The 21,661-nt window shown below is 48.2% G+C and overlaps 1 protein-coding gene across 1 annotated transcript; it reads left to right on the top strand.

Annotated features, from left to right (window-relative positions):
- Positions 1-9,169: 9,169 nt before the first annotated feature.
- On the top strand, positions 9,170-18,900 carry LOC144729614 (bone morphogenetic protein 2-like). The gene is made up of 2 exons (XM_078610002.1): positions 9,170-9,662; positions 16,357-18,900. Exons 1-2 carry the CDS (start codon positions 9,170-9,172, stop codon positions 17,289-17,291), a joined length of 1,428 nt encoding a protein of 475 aa, XP_078466128.1. The 3' UTR covers positions 17,292-18,900.
- Positions 18,901-21,661: the final 2,761 nt, after the last annotated feature.

The raw sequence follows: 21,661 nt of genomic DNA, 5'->3' as shown, positions 1-21,661 counted from the left end.
ATAAATTAGTATTTTAATTGAATGTACCCCGTGTCACAACGGGCTGGTCTGCATAGGCTCCTCACACTTTGTCATACAATTTTATTTTTTATGTTTTGTCTCAATTATGGTCATGTCAATTCCTGGAAATGCCACATTGCCACCGCGGAAACATCTCGACGTCACTTCTTGTAGCGTGACAACAGTCGCGTTTCATCGCGTGAAGCGTTGGCGCTGTTAATCGGCGAAATTCGTTCCGTTTCCGGCTAACGGCGAACATCAGTCGCGACTCGAAAGTTTTGTATACGGTATATATTTGAACCAGGCCGCGAATTCACCACCTACCCCCTTCAGGCCGTGTCACCAACCCGCACGGACCGGCGTGGTGAAGTATGGTATAAAAACCTCCCATGAACGATACGACCTGGATTTGAACTCCACGACCCTTCTGAGCCGAGTAGTGCACGTACAAACAAGCACACAAAAAACAACCGTACAGCCCCTTTTGTCGATTCACAACTCGATATTTTGACCATACTTCACCCCGCTGGTCGATGCGAGACAAAGAAGGCAAGACAGCCCAGTAGCGGTTCAGATGAAACTCCCCACCGATGTTGGCCGTGGCCTGGAATCGAACTGGTGCGGCCAGGTTCACAGCGCAGCGCGCGAATCACCGTCCCACCCCACACAACACGTGTGTGAATCGGGTCAAGGTGCAGCCCTGCAATAGCTTTGCTCCCTCCACTGCTGGCGGCAGGGACATGCGCTCCGGGGTTGCTCCCAGAGGGCATTTTGCCCTCACCCTTCTCGGACGAGGTGGTCATACCCCCACCACACCGCGACCAGACGATCTGCTGGGTGGACAGAGACGGCGATGGGTGAGTGGGGTGGGCGGCGGAGGTGTCGGTGGGATGAGGCATTTTGAAGAAACCTGCCCATTAATTTTTTAACTGCCGCGCCTGGAGATGGAACCCGCGACTTTACGCACGGCAAGTTCGGAGCGCCAGCCCATAACAATCCCCGACAGGTTGTGTGAATGAGCGCTCTAATTATTATGCTAAGCACTCCTGCACCGCCCACTGTGTGTGTGCGTCCTGTGTGCCTGTGTGTGTGTGTCCCGTGTGCCTGTGTGTGTCTGAGAGAGCGAGTGGGAGATGCGTGGGGTGAGTGGTGGCGCAGCAGTTAGCGACAACTGCGCGGGTTCGATTCCCGCTCGCGCCCAACACCGGCGACGATTATATTGCACCGGCCCTGGGCCTCCCCTAGGTCTACTCAGCCTCAAATGAGTACCTGCCGCGACGTGTAAAAACATCGCCACGTGGGGAGACAAAGACGGATGTGCGTGGTGGTAGTGATGGTGGTGATGGTGACTCCCACCTCGTGTTGCCATGCCAACCTTCCATAGGTGTTGCTACTCGCGAGCAAGCACTTGCCCCACCCGCCTGTCGAGGCTACACGGGGGACCTTTGTCTTTGCGCGCGTGCGTGCGTGATGTTTCGCGGCATCCAATCATCGTCATCATCTCTCTCTCTCCGCTTCCATCAACCCAACCCCGGCGCAGCTCTTGTGGCTCTCCCCTCCTGCCACCTACACGTTCAGCCTCCACCCCACGGGCAGTTCGTGTTAGCGGGGGGCTGTATTTAAACCTCACGGAGTCTGAGCGCACTCGAGTTGCACATACACGCACGCACGGGTGCGCCGTGGCTACGTGCGCCCCCTGTCAACATTAAGGCACTCGCCGCTGTCGTTGTGGCATCAGACCCTGAACCATCAAAGCCCTGCATTGGACAAGGTACGTCAACAACAACAACAACAAAACAGCACTCGACACGGACAAAGACACGCACAGAATCACACGTTGACACACACACACACATACACGTGTGTGAAATTAGCGCTGCGTATGTTTTAACTTTGCTAGACTCAAGGATATTATTTTGAATGGAAGAATTCAGGGGAGCTTTCGCGTGGGTGGACTTATGCTGCCATGGGAATGTGGAATTCGTAGCAATGGTTAAGGGATTGCTTGGGATATTAGGCGAAAGCCGCGTTCGGGCGTGGATATACGGTTCTGTTTTATATCATAGACCTCAATGCGGACTAAGATTACTACATATAGATGGGGCGATCCATTTACAGACACCCCACTAATATACCATTTAAAGAGAAAACGGCATTTGACGTCAACTCCTCGACACGTCTCTCACCAATCTCTACACGTGCACACTTTACATCGCTTTAACACTCGACCCTAAGATACCGAGACATCGCTTTCACAGTGCAGCTTTCGATCAAAATCACCTGTTGAGAAGAAAGTCGTTCTTAGACAGTGGTGTATCTATAAATGGATCACGCTGTACTATTAGTGTCGTTAACAGGCACGCCACACCTAATAACATTGGGAGGTCTATTTTTTGTTTTGTGTTTCAACCGCGGTTAACAACGATAATATAATGCGATATGCAGTGCCATGTGTGTTTGCGTGACTTGGGACTGCCGGCTCTGTGTGGTTTGCATTGTGTGGTTAGGGGATAGGGGGGAGGGTGGTGGTGGTGGGAAATATATATTAAAAAATAATTACACATGACAGAATATATTTAGGAGCCCGAGTGCCGTGCGTGGGCGTGCGTTCTTGAGCCGAGTTATAAAAAAAAAAGTGTCTTGTGGCAGTGTGTGTTCGGCATGTGCGTATTGTAGTGGTGTGTGTGTAGCACGAACGTACAAAGACAAATATCCCTCCCCCCCGTGTAGCCTTAACAGACTGTTGGGGCAAGTGCTGTTAGCGAGCACCTAATGAAGGCCGGCACGGCGCACGAGGGGGGTTGGTGTGGCCAGTACCACGCCCGGCCGCCTTTGTCTCCCCGGTGGCAATGTTTACACACTCTACCAGTTACTCATTTAAAGCTGAGTCGATCTAGGGGAGGCCTAGGACCAGTGCAGATAATCGTCACTGGTGTTTCCCGTGAGCGAAAATCGAACTTGGGTCACCGGGTTCGTAGCACAGCGCGCTAACCGCTGCGCCACCGCTCCCCCCCCACACACACACACAGAGCTACACACACACACTTTAAACTAATTCCGCTTACTCTTTGGTTCTTTCTTTATACCTACGTGACTTTACCGAAAGAACCAAAGAGTATAGATTTCTGCAGTCACGAAAGCTTCAAATCAAGATGAATTCCACTTAATATATCAATCGACCATTGAACGAACGCCTGCCTTAGTCGGTCATGGAGATAATCTGACCATACTTCACCACGCTGGGCTGTGCGTGTTGGTGAGGGGGGGGGCGGGGTGGGACCGGTTATGATATCACGTTACCACTGATGTTAGCCGTGGTCGAGAATCGAATTCGGGTTGCCGGGTTAATAAGCGCAGTGCGCTAACCACTGTGCCACCGCTCCTCCCCGCTAGAGGTAACGTGTCTGTGTATATTGATACAGCGGCGTTCATTTTCATGTTATTCGGAATATTGGTGAAGTTGCGTAACCTCGGTTGGGGAGGTCCTGAGTAAGGTATTGAAGATTACACATTGCCGTGGCGGGGTCGAGTCTGTTCTTTGCATGGGGAGCATCTGCTGGTGGTTTCCCACAAAGCAAGCAAAGTGGCAGTCGTTGTTTTACTCTGACGGTCAAACAACACTCACGCATGGAATTGGCAAAAAAAAAAAACATCCCAAATCTGGAACATCCTGCAAGAGGAGTTCTGAGACTTGTTGAGTCTTTCCTGGACAAATAAAGGAAGTTATTGTTAAGCGTTACTTATTATATCCCTCTCGGAGGGATGAAACGGGGCTGAGCCGACCCACCAATCAAGATTTGAATCTCGCAAACTTCAAAGAGCTCCAACCACAGTGTTGCGTAAGTTATCATCTATTCTTCATCAGGCGTGATCAATCCACCGCTGCATTAAAGGCGTCCCTCGACAAATAAGCGGCATCATTTACGATCATGCGATGCAACAATTCCCCTAGCAGGTGGCGGGGATGTTCACTACCTCGCCTGGTGTGCAGGAGGTCGTGGGTTCGATTCCGACCCTGACGCCTGCTGCTGCTGTATATTTGGAGTTTGCGTGTTCCTCTCCACGTGGTCGCGAGGATATTTCTCCTGGACCTCCGGTTTTTCCCTCCACATTTAGAATCAACGTCGCCACGCGTTTACAGTGTTCGGCCGCTCTACATTTTGATGTGATACGCCACTTCGTTGAGCTACCTGGTAAAATAAAAACAAAAGTTAATAGTTTTTTTCTTTTAAATCGCTCCATCTCCTTGGCGTACGTAACTATCAAGCGCGTCGCCTGTTTCCCCTCGACTACCACTCAGTCATTATCCTTGACTACCGGCCGTCAGCATTTATAGCCGTGTGCCGGCTTCGAGTCCACTATCCTCGCAGAGTGCTTGTTGATTACATCAGCTCATGCGCAGATGCACGGTGGATGATTCACATCGCAGGGTCGTGAGATGGTGGAGGCTTGGAGAGGCCTTCATCCAGCAGTGGAATGACCACGACCGGCCACGATTATGATTTCATATTAAAACGTGCCCCTATTTATATGAACACACAACGAAACAGGTTAATCTATACTGGCAATCCTGAATACGTTATTGCAATTCTACATTCCCTTCACGGCGACCAATCTCTGCATGTAAAGTTAAACTTGCAAATGATCATATTAATTCGCATGTATTAAACACGGCTTTGCAGTAGCGCCTATTAGGAACACGTGTAGCCACTTTGCATTGTGGGGATTGAACAAATTATTTTGGTGACACTGCGTTGGTAATCGTGCAAAAGCGGAGATAAACAAAAACAAAAACTTGACACATTCTCCAATAACACTGCATTTATACGTGAAATATATGGCAACATTTCAAGCAATGACCCTTCTCAAAGGCACGTGCTGCTGTATAGCCGTTTTTTATACGCGATGAAGAAACGGGCGTAGCTCGAAACGCACCGTTTTTGACCAATTTGTTCAAACTAAAAAAAATATTACCGCGGGATACCGTGGGCTCGGATGTGACACGTGCTTGCATGAGCTGTGTCTGCCACTGTGGCTGCCTCGCCTCGAGCGTGAACAACGAACTGAAGAATCCTAAAGGTGCTTTGTTTTACACCGAGAACCTCTGCCATTAGGAATTCTAAAATTACCTTTGCCCCTCTCTGGGTTTCGGGAATTAACAAAGGGCCAAGAGGATCCTAAAGGTGCCTTCATGTACCTCTCTGAACTTCGGGCATTAACAGTGCACCTTAATACGAGACCAGTAAGTACGTCTGTGTTGGCGCTATTGTATAAACAGCTGTAATATGCACGCGGATCTTGTGCATTTCTGCGTACTAGTTTATTTACGTAATCAAACTCAACATTAAAAGAGGATTTTTCCGACTCACCATGCACTGCCATAGGGCAGCCACAGTCATCGAGTCTCCTGTATCACAAATTTGGTGGAAATTTCACGTTCGCACAGCAATTGGCTCAGACCTTCCGTAAAACGACCGCCGACTGTAGAATCCCTACAAAGCAATTTACGAAAGTTTTAAGTCGAAAGCAACATAGATTACTCGCACGTGTCGATCCATGTGGGAGCAGCGGAAAATGCGATGAGCTGACTCGCGATTTGAACTCCGCCAACTTTGTCGCGAGTTGCATCGACGATCAGGTCTCTTTCTATGTCTGCATACGCCCGTACGTTCAGGAGGTGGGTGTCAATGCCAACGTTGAGGTCTGCGAGCCACGAGAGGGCTTCAGGAGAGACTCGGTGTCGCCTTGCTATTCCTTCTCCCTTGAAAGAACGCAGACTACAGTGGTTTGCTATACGATCCATTCGCCACGAATGATATTGTTAAATTATATTTATTAAATTAAGCCGATATTTGATATACACACGCTCTACTCGAGTTTATGCGTATTGAGAATGAAACTCAAACATTAACAAATATGTCATCTGGGCCTATGCAAATTACCGCTCGGAGGTTGATTTTGTTTCTCGCACAGAGCAGTGTCACTTCCAGGTCTCAGTGTTGATCACACACTAGCTACGGTATATGCACACCATCTCCATCATCAGTGTACCAAGTAATTCGCCGCCCGTGTAGTATGGTGACACTGATTCACATGCGTTTGATTCCCGACCACGGCTCACATCACTGACGAGTAATAATGTGAACCGGTCCTTGGCTTACAGATGCCCTTTCATCAACCGACACTTTCCAGCGTGGTCATGTATGGTCAAACACACTCCAACGAACTGCACGGCGTTGGGATTCCTTCATCCGGCAGTGGATTTACAGAGTCGTAGTCGATGTACAAATAAGACTGAGCGCTCAGTTGAACGTCCGATGTGACGCATTGGTCGGTGTGTGTGTGTGGGTGCGTGACACGTGCGTGTGCGTGTTGCGGTGTGGGGTGCGGTAGTGTAACGGTTAGCGCGCTGCGCTACGAACGGCCAACCCCAGTGACGAGTATCCGAACCGGTCCTGCGCCTCATCTAGGTCGACTCAGCCTCAAATGAGTAGCTGGTGCGGTGTGTAAAAACATCGTCACTGCGGAGACAAAGGCGGCCGGGCTTCGTGCTTCCCACTCCACCCCCGTCGTGTGCTCGCTAACAGCACGTGCTCCCAAACAGGCTATACGGGGTGTCTTTGTCTTTGTGTGTTGCGGTGGGTGGGTGAGGGAGGGCAGGGTTGCACGTGGAGTGAGGTGTGCCCCGTGGGCATGGGCGGATGATAACCAGTCCAATATCAGCGCTAATGAGAGAGAGAGAGAGGTGGGTGTGGGAATGCAGAGTAGGGCTTAAAAGTTGACGTATTGCGTAGGGCCTATCTATATACTGTACTGTATATATCTATTAAACAGTCGGCCAGAGCACAAAACTGATGATGGAATTGCAGCCAAAGGTGGGAAACGCATCCACGGGGAGACGACCATGCATGTATGTAAGTTGAAATTATTTCGCACCGTACATAGCCAACCGTGAAAATCCGAGGTGCGAAAGACAACAAACTAAACACGAAAAAGCAGTTCTAATAAGAAATGAGTTTTCAATCTAGATTCGAATATCGGAAGGAAGAGCGATCCCCAGACGGCGCGATGGCTCGCCGTTGAACCAAGACGATAAAAAAAAGCCGCTGTGAGGATGACCGGAGTTCGCTTGATGACCGGAGTTCGCTTGATGACCGTCGTGGTGGAGCGATGGGTTCAGTTCCCGTGCAAGGGGCGAGATGGATGGTTGCAGTGGTGAACCGTCAAGGATGGCGAGGGCGTGAGTCGGCAGACCTTCATCGAGCAGTGGATAGAATAACGTTGATGGTGATGGAAAAAATAAGCATTGGTTCAGATGGGCGGCGCTGCGGTTATGTTGTTCAACTGACAATGGGGTCACTCTCAATTCTCAGTTGGGATCGACTCAACCCATCATAGTGTCAGCTCTCCAGGGTCGATAAAATAGGTATCGCTCTGTGAATCGTCAACAGTTGAATGTCGTGTGGGTAAGATGGTCCCCACCATAGGAATGTGGAATTTCATGGGCGGCGAGGGGCTTCTAAGAGGTGGTGCAGCAAGTAGGTTCACAGCCGATCGGTTCAGACATTCGGTGTTATCCCATTGTGTGGGCTTCCTCCGGACACCACCGGTCTCTCTCCGTGTGAGAAAATTACCCAAAGAATTTGGCATTACGGGGACTACTGTATTTACAAACATTTTCAAAGATACGAACAAACTTGTCCGTATGTCCAGTTGCCTGTTCTGACCGAGACTCGTAAGTTTAACTTCCGCGCAATAGACGATGGTGGTGGCATCTACATCAGAACATGGAGATCCAGTGGCATCTACGTCTACAGGAGGTTTGCCCGTATAAATAAAGTCATTAAAAAAACATCGCATAATAGGCCCGCAAAAAGTTATGATAATTAAAATTCCGTACTATCATTTAACTCTTTGAACTTGATATTTTTAACTATTTCAAAGAGATATGTCTTGTGATAAAACATTTTTTAATTACACTTCCTCTTCATATTGTTAGAAATCGTTGCTTGTTTACGCTGTCTTGTTATTTTTTTACTGTCATGCTTAAGTGACTTGAAAAGGATACTTTTTGATCTCAATGGGCTCTCACCAGGGCGTGACGATAATTATGATGCCGACGGTAAAAATAATTACTTATTTCACACAGGAAGCCAAGGACTCGTTTTTGTTTTCCAGGAGAGTCCTGCATTGCATGCGTTTTTTCAATATTAAGATATTTCAGACAATTTAGCGAGAAACCAGAGCACCTGCAGAACACACACATGCAAGGGGGAAACACTCTATCCCCATAAGAGATTGGACAGATGATATTAGTCCACTCTTGCTGTACCGCCTTCTCCTGGCGAGCCGTGGTATGGCACCCAAATGTGAGAGAGTGAAGAGTGAGATTTGCAACGTTTGTGTGCAATCCACCAACACTCCGCCTCCACGGTGCTGGATTACAGGCCGCGTGTGTAACCACCACCACCACCACCAGGCTACATGATGATGATAATGATGAAGTGGAAGCAATAGTAGATGCAAAACAAGGGAATGATTTACAAAAACACGAACAGCAATCTTCAAAATAATTCAACTCAGTAAATGTTGTAACTGCCAACTACCACACAGCAACTGCCATACATATAACATGTTAAATTAATGGAGCTGGTTAAACGTTCAAATGCAGGACATTCTTGATAATTGTTTTGTTTATTGAGACCGAATAAGGCTTTCCTGGGTAATTGAACTGAATAAGGCTTTTCTGTATGAATACATTATTGCCATATCACTCTGATGCCACATTACTATTGCGAATAATGTCCCAACTTAGACACCAACGGCCCTTCAACTCAGAATTGAGCAACGTCTCTTCATTGCACTCTGGTCTGAAATGTCACAGGTCGAGCATGACGCGTTGATGCGGAGACTGGCTTTTCTCTTCAAATCCACGGTTGGACTCCTGTGAAGATGACCATCCAGGAACGACAACCCTCGTGTCATCTCAGCCGGGTGTTGCTCTGAGTACATCACTCGGCATCCTCCTGCTCACCACCACCACCACCATCATCATCACCGTCGTCGTCATCATCGTCGTCGCAGTGAAGAGCGTGCCCCTTGGGCGCGCAATCATGCTCCTCGCCACGTTGAGAGAACCCCACAGCCTCTCCCACGGCAAGGGCTCAAGATGAGCGAGTCTCGGCACGGCTTTGTGCTGCTGCTGCTGCTGATTACGATGCCGTCAACACTGCCACCGTGCGCGGCAATGGATTTATCGACGTTTGGACGAGTCGACATCGTCAAGGATGAACGCGGCGCACAAGTCCTCTCGGCGTTTTCGTCCGCCACCGCCGGTGCCCACAAAACATATTCCTCGTCTACATCATCATCTGCTGCCGCTGCCGCGTCCGCTCCATCGGAGAGCCAACGACTCCTGCAAAAGGACCTCGAGACGCGGCTGCTGGAAGTGTTCGGCCTCAAGAGGCGACCGAGGCCTAGGCCAGGCGTGGCGGTATCCCAGTACCTCGTGGACGTCTACCGCCTCCTGCAGACCGCCGCGCTGGGGCCGACCGGCCCGGGGGGGTCCCAAGCAGCGTCCGCGTCAGAGTTGGAATCCGATTTAGGGTTCGCGGAGCGAGCGTCGGCCAAGGCCAACACAGTGAGGGGCTTCCACCACGAAGGTAAAGGGGGAGGGGGGGGGGTGGTTATTGGGGGTCCGAGTGTAATGTGACCGGGGAGGTGGAAAAGCACGGCCGGTGGCAGCAGTGTGAGATGTATTTTAACGACAGACAATATCACGTAACGCACGTGCAGGAGTAATGCACGGCGGTGTTGGAAGTGGGTTTGAAGGGCTGCCGGACAGCTGTTATCTTGCGCATTTTGTTAAAAATATATATCTTTTTTGTTGCATATAAGAAAAGGGAAATTCAAAAATGTTTGTGAAAAAGAACCTAATTATGTATCATGTACAATATTAATATATGTGTATATCAGAAGGTCTCTCTTGCAAAAGTATACGATTTGGGTAACATAACAGAAAGGTCTTCTTGGTTATTTCGGTAAAGTCACGTAGAAGGGAAGTAATAAAATAATAAAAATAAAACATAATTAAACAATTCTAACCACGTTTCGGCCACAATGCAAGCAGCCGTCCTCAGGTGAAAAGCAGGTCTGTCGAGGCGACAGCGTCTGAATGAAACAGCACACGTGCTTGGAGCATATATATAAGACTTTGCTTTGGTGGAGACATAAGAGACCCTAAAGAGGCAGAGGTGGTCTCATGCGGAATAAAATAGTGTCATTTCACGTTCGAGGTCTGCGGAATCGGACATCAGAGGTTTATTTCCCCGAGTAAAGTCCGTGGAGCCGTATCGCTCTTTTTCAAAGGTGACTCGGCCAGCATGCAAAAGTACACTCACTCTGCGAGTATCAGCACGATGCAAGAAAGTATAATATTGAATTTTCAAACACGTCAGGTATGTTTGTTGTACGCTACGTATGTTGAAATTATTTCGCGCCGTATGTAGCCAACCGTCCTAATCGTAGGTGCGGGGAAGGACTAACAAACTAAACACAAAAAGCAGTTCTAAAGAAATGAGTTTTGCAGTGTTAAAACTACCAAACAATATTTAATATATATTTTTTATAGAGTATTGATCAACATAGCAACAATGACAACTCGACTGTTGCATCAATATTTGAGCGGGAGTCAATAGTTTTGGCAATGTGATGATTACAAATATTCCCAAAGAACAATGGGCCAAAAATGGGCCTTTATTATTCTTAGCCGCGTATATAGCTGTAGAATTATAGAATAAATATAACAGAATTAGCAATTAAAGAATGATACCCGAGTACTTTGAATATCCTTTCCTTGAAACGTGTCAGCCACCTCTGTGTAATTTATATATAACAAGCGGCAGGGTATAATGTGTGTGTGTACTTTACACACACGCATCAACGCATTGATCATGGTGTACTCGTATATCAAGACATACACAGTGTGAAATCACCTTCAACTAGAAAGGCAATGTCCTCCCGTACGTATAATCTACACCATGTAAAACACATCGAGATAACGGATCTATCGATGGGTGACACACCTCAGTGCTAGACAATGAACACTTGGTGCAGTGTTGTCCCCAACGCCTATTCAACGCAGAGCACCTCCGATTAGCCCGGTTTGGCTACGTACGGTGCGAAAGAAGTTCAACGCACTCTTCGGTTCTTTCGGTGAAGTCCCGTAGGTAGAAATAGAATAAAATAAATCACGACGTTTCGATCGCAACACAAGCGGCCGTCATCAGGCGGAACCGATACAGCAGGACAACATCGCGATCGAAACGTCGTGATTTATTTTATTCTATTTCTACCCACGTGACTTTACCGAAAGAACCAAAGAGTATGGATTCCTGCAGTCACGAAAGCTTCAAATCAAGTTCAACGTACATACGTTATAATCAATCGCTGAGACGAAGGCCGCCTCCCTCCCCACGCTTTGTCGGTCATTCGCGAGGTTTGTTGTGAGCATGCCTCACCACGCAACAGGTCTCTGGCGACAGAGAATCCCATAGCAGAGCTCATGAATAAGGGGGGGGGGGGTCCCCCCGATTTGTATCCTCCCCGGGGCCTCTAGGGTCCCCTGGTCAGTGCAGGTTGATGTCGGGAGGGATTTGGGGCGTGGGTTGTAGGGTCGGTTTAGACATCACTCGCCACTGATAATAGTCGCGTCCGACAATTGAACGCGGGTGCCAGATGTTCATACTGGAAAGCGCTAACCACTGCGCCACCGCTCCACCCCCACGATGCTGTAATGTTAGAGGAATACATGTTTTTGTTGTTGCAAATTTCGAAGCTCAAAATAGTGGTGCGTGCTGGTAAAGTAGGGGTTAGCAACTCACGACAAGACTGCACGCTCAAGACACTCGCCTGCAGGGATAGCGAGGTGCTTGTAAGCAGTACAGAAAGCAGGTTTCAGATCTTGATGTGTGGAGTTGGAATCTTGTTTTCTCTTCTTTTCCCGACATGATAAGGTTGGTGATGGTCATTCGGGTGGATTGAAAGTGCTGCTGCTGATACTACTTCTGTTACTCCTGCTACTGATGATGATTAGGATCATAATCATTGATTAAGAACGCTGCTGATGGTTAAAAGAATGCTGCTGATGATGGTGATATGGTTATGCTGCTGATTGTGCTTTGGCAATGCTGCCGATGCTGATGCCGGATTAAAAATAATCTTATTGTTGTTGCTGATTATGGGGGTGATAACGATGTCCATTAATTGGATATTCTAGCCGTTTTAATAACGGATGATGCCAGATTGAGCTCCTGCTGATGCTGATGATATAAAAAAACGAAAACGAGAGGATTGAGATTGCTGCCGTGTCTGCGAATGCTAATTATAACGATGGTGGTTGTGGCGGTGGTGATGATGATGGTGGCGGAGTTGGGAATGAACGCTGTTGCTGCTACTGATGTTGCTGCTGCTGCAGATGATGATGATGGTGTGCACAGTGGTGCAAGTTGTGGCAAGTGCGTGTTCGTTGCATCTGCCGATGAGCAAACCCGTCATGCTGAGCGCAGGGCAGTCTGGGATTCATTACAGCTGGAGCTGTCCGGGGCTGAGCGCTGGAAAATATTCCCACGCACGAAATGTTTCCATGAGAAACTCGAATTAAAAATATCTATAGCGGCATCTAGTGGTGTGAGAGGTCACGTGTATGATCCACCGCTAAATGAGGGCCTCACCGCGCCGTTTGGGTCATCAAGGTTATTTGACCATACTTCACCACGCTGGTCAGTGCCGATTGGTGAAGGCGGGGTAGCTTAGATGGGGGGGGGGGGCACAGAAGTACAGTGCAGCAACTGATTATCGTTGCACTGCCCTCTGATGCCCACCACAAATCTACAGCGAAAATCACTCGCCACGGACGCGAGCACTGGTGGGGAATCGAACTCGGATCACCGGAGTTCATTGTACCAGGGCGCTAGTCACTTGCGCCACCGCTCATCGACCCGTTTGCGAACTTTGCCTTTTAAAAGGAGCCGTCACAAACGCGTAACTAAACACGACCACGCGAAACATTTTTTTTTACATCCAGGATATGCAACAAATTACTTTACGAGTTCAATTGTCTTTAACTCAAAACATTGTGAGCGGTTCCAGAAAACTGTCGGTTCAAATGAGTGCGCCAAAATGATGATACTAATGCCGTGAGAATGCTGATGTGCGTTAAAATGTTGCTTCTGCTGCTGCTGCTGATGATGATGATGATAATAAGGACGCACGGATGATGATGCTTCTGCTATTGCCAATGATGATTGTATCATGATGATGATGATTTGAGAATGCCGCTTCAGCTGCTGATAGTGACGATGATGCTTTTGGGCATGAAAAATATAAACAGAGTAATTGTAAGTGGGTATCGGATAGACACAAGCGGGCCCAATTCATTGGCCACGTTGCTCCTTTCATAATGTACACATGCAGCCCTTTTGTTAATCCACTGCTGGATGAGGGCTGGATAGTTGAGGGCCCTCCACGTCATAGCTGGTCGCATGGTGGAGGGTTTTTTGACCATACTTCACCATGCTGGCCCTTTATAATATAGAAATAACATTCAAGAGTCAACCAAGTGTACCATCACTCACACGAGCAATTTGTGACGCACGTATTTCTCCATTGGCAGCCCTTAACCGATTACAAGTCCATATTCCCATGACGGTGACCAGTATATCTAAAAAAAACACCCACAATTCACTTCTCACAAAGTGGTATTTGCCCATTTTATCGACCTGCAAGGACGGATAGGCGAAGTGGACATGCGACGTTTCGAAGGTTTCACTGCCCCTCCAGCCAACGCGAATAATTAGGAGTTTCGGATAATAGGATTGCGGAATAATAGAGCCGCGGATAAGAGGAGTTCTGTATGTGGAAAATAACGTTTCACGTTTACTCCCTGCATGTAATTAACATTTCATTCTATTGTCTTGTCCACTAGAGGACGCTGTTTTCATTGGCACCCACAGCATGCAGGAGTTGGAGTCTTATAAAAGCCAACATTTTCCCCACGTTCTATTATTCAGACACAGTAACGCCCGTGCAACTGTCAAGTCTAATGAATGGGACCTTATTATTGTTGTTGTTGTTGTTTAAAGGCGGCTGACCCGGTGCTATGCAATACATATCTACAATGAAGCAAACGCGTCGATTCGCGCTTGAGTTGTGTTGAATAAATAGCCGGGCCTCTGTGTGAACAGCCTCTGTCTGATGCATATTAAAACTCGTTGAAAGACGTGCCTTCACAGCTATAGTCAATTGACGTGTCCAACAAAAAGAAGTTTGTCATTTAAAAAAACACGTTTAAAGCTACTGGCGGGGGTCTACAGCGAGCCGTGTGTAAAAGCGCATGCATCTGTACAACGCGGATACAATGTAGTGTCTGCATAATATATGTCCTTTCCATACGTACAGCGGTGAGCATGTGCATGTTAGAGCGCTTTTGTCAATCCACTGCTGGATGAGGGCCTGTTTACGTTGTGTGGGTTATCTGAATGTGCTTGATGATGGCATGGGGGGCATCGATGTGGGAGCATAGAAGCACAGTACAACAATGCATGTTGCTGCACTGCTCCGTCGTATATAAGTCCAAAAGTCAGGACACATAGGGTTATTATACTTAGGTGAACAAATCACATAGGGTTATTTTAGTGATTTTAGCAAATGTTCAAACTGACTTCCGTTAAAATGTACGCACGCATATACATGCGTTCTCTTTCAAATTAATTTGTGACTTTATTCGGTACATGTTCTTACCATTTGAAATGTAATTTCAATATAGATAAAACATCAACTTCAAAAATGTACTATTAAAATATTTTAATGCCAGTGTCAATATATGTATTATACCTAATGTGTTCTGACTTTTGGGTTATGCCGGGTCTTCAGGTTTTTCCCTCCACACTTAGAAACATGCGGTTAGAGTATTTACACTATGAGATCTCTTTTACCAGTGGCAAAATATAATAGTAGGTTTTTACCCTTTTAACTGGTACAAAACTGACACCTTTATTCAAGGCATCATGTTTGCAATGACCACAACACAAGTAGTCAAAAAAGCAAACAAAAAGAAGCAACTCTGATAAGGATGATAATATGCACTGTAAAAACCTACTATTTTGCGGTTAGAGTATTTGGCTGCTATACATTTCCACATTCTAAGCCACTTCGTTGAGCTATCATTTGTGGGCAGGTCGCTTCTGAAAAAGAGCTAGAGAGCTCAGTGAGCCTGACCTGGTAAAACATATCTATATATATCTCTACATATACGTGTGTTCTTTGAATGCATGTCATCAGTTTCAACATGCCGATTACACAGGCACATGAACCTGGCACACAACTGTGATTCTAATCAAATCTCATTTTATTTTTTTAAAGTACGCATTCACTTCACGTAGTTTAAGCAACGGTGATGGAAGAGAATGATTTTGATCGAAGGTGCATGCAAGGATTGAGGAATGAGTGACCGTGATAGAGGGATACTTAGGGATCACGAAGGAGTAGGAATGGGATGGGACAGAGTGGAGGGATGAAGGAAGGAAGAAATTGGCCAAGAGAGAAGCTGTAAGCTGAGCATCAGTGACAAGTGGCATCAGACTTTGCCCTGGGCCTTCCCTAGATTGACTCAGCCTTCAACGAGCACCTAATTCAATGTGTAGAGGGATCAGTACTGGGGAAACAAAGGTGGCCGGGCCTGATGCTAACCACACCACACACTCATCTGTGGTGCTGGCCTCTTTTTGAAGTGCTTGCTAACAGGACTTTCTCCAACAATCTTGATGGCAACACAGGGAATCTTTGTCTTCGTGTGTGTGCATCTACACCTCTGTGTATGTAGTCCAAGCAATATATGCAAAAATATTGATTTATATTTTTCTTAAAAATCTGTAAATATCACTGTCTTATGATTCCAGTTTTCTCAGGTTCCATTTCTGACCATCAACGACACCAGTGGCAATTGGATTCTGAACTTAGCCGCCACTCGGCAGACTGGGCACTCACAGTGAGCACGTCTCCCCACTGCCAAGAATGTCCTGTCCACTTTTCGTCCAAGTCTCACTTCTCTCTCCAGGTGTTTCCTGGCCACACGGCTTCATCAAAGCCTCCCCTATGCTTTGCACTCCCATCGTGATTTTGTATTGTATGTTGTTGTAGTAACTTTCTGACCCCCCCCCCCCACCCCTACTGGACATTTGTGAGTAAAAAGAGCTCTATAACTCATCGGATTCCTCAAACATCAATACAAATTCTGATTCTGAAAACAACAACAACAACGACTGACCCAGTGATCCCATCCCACGTGCGCGCGAGCAGATTCATTGGAGGAGCAGCCGTACCGCGGCGAATCGGCGGCGGCGGCAGCGGCGTCGTCATCGTCGTCCCACCACCACCACCAACACCACCACCTGGTCTTCGACCTGTCCAGCCTCCCCGCCGACGAGTGGGTGCACGCTGCCGAGCTGCGCCTCCACCGGGCCCGGCTGCGGCCCCAGCGGCGCGCGGGCCGCCCGCTCCGCGTCAACGTCTACGAGGCGGCGGCGACGACGACGCCGCTCCTCGACTCGCGGCTCGTGCACGACAACGCCACGCGCTGGGAGAGCTTCGACGTGAGCGCCGCCCTCCAGCGACGGGCGCTCGGCGGGCGGCCCGGCTCCAGCCTCGGCCTCCTCGTCGAGCTGCTGCCGACCCCCGGGGAGGACGCGGCCGACGGCGTCGACGGCGGCGACGGCGGCGGCGGCAACGCCGGCCACGTGCGCGCGAGCCGGGCGGCCGCGCCGCCGCGTGTCCGTTCGCCCGAGGACCTCGACTCGTGGCCACGGCTCAGGCCGCTGCTCGTCACCTACGGCCACGACGGGAGGGGCGGCCGAACGTTGGGCGAGGCGAGGGCGAGGTCCCGGCGGGCGTCGGGGAGGCACGCGGGCGGCCGGCGGCCGCGCGTGCTCTGCCAGCGCCAGCCGCTCTACGTGGACTTCCGCGAGGTCGGCTGGGACGACTGGATCGTCGCGCCGCCGGGCTACAACGCCTACTTCTGCCAGGGCGAGTGCCCCTTCCCGCTCGCCGACCACCTCAACTCGACGAACCACGCCATCGTGCAGACGCTCGTCAACTCGGTGAACGCGAGCATCCCGCGCGCGTGCTGCGTGCCCACCGAGCTGAGCCCCATCTCCATGCTCTACATGGACGAGTATGAGAAGGTGGTGCTCAAGAACTACCAGGACATGGTGGTGGAGGGCTGCGGCTGCCGTTGACTCCCTGCCGGTGGTGCGAACGTCGGTGCTTGCGAGTGGCCGTGAAGGTTTTGTCGCGGTGAACCTTTGCCAGATCGAGTGAACGCAGAGCCTCGTCGAGTGTGAAGATGCAGATGATGGCCCAGTGCTTGCAGAGGCTCTGAACGCCAGCGAGGGAGCGCTATGCTGGCCCCGCTGGCATTCTGGAAACAAGTCCAGGTTTCTCTTCCACCCACCGTGATCAAACCAGTTTCTCAGGCATAGTAAGTAAGTTGACAGTCTCTGCAAATTCACCAATGAATTCAAAAACAATCCATCGCATTGGATGAAGTGCTTCGCATAATTCCGAATATTACAACTTCTGAGAACTGAAAACGTCCAGTTGTGTTGCCTTGTAACGACGAACGCACACTGTGTGCTCCACAAGGAGTGGACAGGAGGCAACCGGACCGACCACGGAAGTAGTTCTACGACATCATTTTCCGCGACCCATTACAAGACCACACTGCTCATTTTGAGCTTTTCCCTTTTTTCGTTTTGGTCTCTGACATGACATAGACAGCGCAACTAAAATATATTCTGTATATTTATATAAACAAAATATTCCAAAAATATTAAAAGTATGAAGCTGAAAGTATTCGAGAATGATCTTCGTATGAAGGAGTTTGCTGAGAGTGCAGTGCCTTTGTAGGGAGAACTTTTGAATCCAGCTCACAAACTTTTTGTCAGGCAAAGGTGGTGCACACCTCACTGCTTTAGACAGGGAGGTGGTGGCGGGGGTTGGTGGCTCACCCAGGGACGCTAGCATACGTGGGTCATCCACCTGCAGGTCTGTGGCAATACCGGTCGAATGCAGTACAGCAAGTAGGTCGTGGACCTAACTTCGCGGATTCTTGCCTGTTACCTCCTCATGTACAGGTGTATTGTCTGGGTGCTGTGGTTTCTTCTCACACACAATATACTTTTAAAAAAGATTATTTGAATACATTCCCAAAAATAACCTTTTTGAAAAGGGGCCTTGAGACTCAGTGACGTGTGCTTGGATAATGAAACTACTTATTATTATAAATATTGTGAATGGAAAACCACGTACAAATACAGAGTTCCAGTCCCCGTGTCTTGCCCTTGGTAAATGGACATGGATGTCTAACAACAATGTATTTATACCAAGGCCCTGTGGAATCATACCGGTGAGACTGGCCAAGTTGAAATGCATGCCTTGGCAATTAATGTTCTCATCCAAACTTGTGTAAGGTATGTGTGTCTGTGCATTTATGTCATAGGGTGTAATGATGCACGAAACTCATCATTTAATACCCATTATTTCAGCTGACAATCCACACATCAAATTTGCCAGTTCAATAAACCAACATTTTTTGCGGGTTACATATGTTGAACGTAATGGGTACAACATGACCCCGCCCCAACTCACCGCCACTAACCACTCGAGGCAGCTACATTCAGCAGTGTTAATTTTACAAAAAATCAACGATTTTAATCGAATCAGGACTCTTGAATCGCGACGGACCATCGAATCGCCTTGATGGGAAGGGGGGTGGGGGTATGAACCGCTACGCCCATTGCTGCTACGTACACATGCAAACGTGCCCAAGGGGGCTCAGAACGAGGCCAGGCGCTAAACGAGACAACTGTGATGTAACGCGGGGGGGGGGGGCTGTGTTTGTCGATCGCCGCACTGACAAACGGAACGCGCGGTGGGATATCCGCTTGGGATTTACATGGCTCTGCGTTTTTCACAGACGTTCGTATAACGTGTGTGTTTTTTTTGCCAGAAAAGGCACGGACGTGTTAATCAAACGCAACGCATCTCAGTTCATGTTTACCCGGAGATTAATGTACCATCTATTGGCATGCTTAGTGCATTTGTAATTCATTGTATTCCACTCGTTCGAGAAGGATTAAGGCACGGTGCACAGCATTCATACGATGTTTCAGGGACAGCCTCCAAGCACTTTGGATGCTTCAATGGTCCATCTTGCACATTGTTTGCATGGTAGCTTTTTTTAAAATCAATCTTTGACTACATTTCGATTTAAAGCTTTCATGACTGCAGGGATTCATCTTCTTGGTTTTTTCACGTAGAATGGAAATAATAAAATAATGTTTTATTTTTTTTATTTTATTTTTCCCTTCTACGTGACTTTACCGAAAGAACCAAGAAGATTAATTTTTGACTACTTACGACAAAGCCGCTATAGAAGTTTCGTCAAGTGGTCGTGAAATTCGGTGATGATTCGGACAAACTGGGCCCCTCTACGTCGCTGTGATTGCGCACCTCTCGTCAGCGCACAGCCTCGGCAAATGACTTGCGACCAAATTAATCGCCTCGACGGCTTCCTCCGAATGCACGAACGTTTGGTCGATTTGACCTTGTGGCTATTACAGCACCGTCACCACTCTCCGTCGCCTTTGAAGAAAGCTGGATAGGACACATTGCAAGAGGCGATTTCTGGTGACACCGTTATTTCACTCCCCACCACCGCTACCACTACCGTGCTATGAATCAGGAATCAAGCAGGTTCACGCCTGCTGGTAGGGCTAATCTGATTTGCACTCACCGAAACCGGAGTGCATTCGGACGTCACGCGGCACCCAACTGGCTCCTGATCACAGAGGCGCAATGGCTCTGAGAGTTAAGCGTCAACTCCCCGGACCCCCCGCGATCTTACACAACCACGGCATTTACAATCCCCCCCCCCGGTCTTACTTTGTGCAGGTGAGCGAACATTTGGCGGAGTGCCGCAGGACTGCCAATAACCCCCACCCCACCCCCCCAATACTGGCAGTGTTGGGGGTGGGGGGTCATGACCGCGTGAACTGCAGCTGAAAATTATTGTTGTTTTTATTTGCGACGGCTTCCCATGCAGTCGCAGTTGGTGACCGTGTTGAGATGGTAAAACTGGCTAACACGGAAACAAACAAAACCTGCTTTTCATCTCTGGTGGGAACCTAAGATCAGATCCTAAGGCCTATTGCAGCTCTGGCTCGATGTTCAGACACGTTCACGACATGAGTTGCAGTCAGCCACATGCTGCCTCGATACTCTATTAATCGTTTATAAGCCATCGTATTCTATACAGAACATATCACTTTTACAGAACTGGTATACGAGCATAAAAGTGGTGCCTTGTGGTTTACGCGTTAAGCCTTGTGGTTTGCTTGGTGTCCTAGTGTGCACGCGTAACCCTTTCCACATGTGGACCAATGAAATTGTTTCAACGCCCCGGACTTCCTCAGCTGTTGACGGCCCTTGTATGTGCGTGTGCGTCTCTCTGTATACGTTGGGACGAGCCAAACACGTGTGGGAGAAAGAGGTACTCAATGGAGTGGTGCAGTGACTTCACATTAAGCTATCGGGAGTATCCATTCATCGTTACGTTTTCTACCAAACGCAAGATATTACCGTCAGGCACGGATATAGTAGAATTCATCTTGTCCTCAGCGATGTAGGAGACGAACTCTGCTGATAATAGGATCAGCAATTAATTTTTTTGGGTGAGATCGCGTGAATATAAATGTGTCGTTAAATCCGACACCACCCGACACAGCCAGCCAGCTAAGTAAGGTTTGTCACGTTAACGAAACGTGCCAGTTAGTCACTAGTTCAGCACACCGGTGTTGGAGAGTAAACCCACAACATCTACAATTTGAGTACAGTGACGTTATTTGCCATTCCACAATGTAGGACGTGAAAAAACCGTGGTAGGCTGCAGGTAATGGGAAGAAGAGAGGGCACGGATAATCGGTGTTCTACTCTGCTGTACATGAAGCCATGGTGGTGCTGTGGCAGAGTTCTCCACTCACAGCCAGAAGACTTGAGTTCAAAGCTCGGTCAGGGGTCAACTCAGCCCCACCTATCCCTCTTGGGTCAATAAGATAAATGCCACTTTGTGAAAAAAGTCAGCAATGATTGTTCTGTCGAGGTAATGGCAATTGTTAAAAATAACGTGGAATTTTCATTTCAACCACCGACTAAGTGTTGCCAGTGGAGATGAGCACTGACCAACGATCACTTGAGGAAGGAGACACGTTGAATTTGTAACTCCATAAATAGCGGAATCATTTTAATATAAATATAATAAATGTGTTTATTGACCAGTGTATTTAGTTATCGTTTCATAAACTGGCTCAGGCAATGTCTAACTAGGTCCGCCACATATTTGTTTGCAAGCTTCACGTTGTGTTGAAGGCAATTAATATATTATAGATTATGGGTGCAGCGATGATACAGTGGTTTGTAAACTACGCAATGAATCTCTGTGGCCCGAGTTTGACTCCTGGCTGTGGCTAACATCGGCCGGTGAGTAATATCTAACCCAGTCCTGGGTCACCCTCCCATCCTTCACCATGGATGGTTGGCTACGTATGGT

The sequence above is a fragment of the Lampetra planeri genome, chromosome 33 (genome assembly GCF_965212315.1).
Source record: "Lampetra planeri chromosome 33, kcLamPlan1.2.h2, whole genome shotgun sequence".
NCBI lineage: Eukaryota > Metazoa > Chordata > Hyperoartia > Petromyzontiformes > Petromyzontidae > Lampetra > Lampetra planeri.
This window is presented reverse-complemented; position numbering and strand designations above follow the sequence as displayed.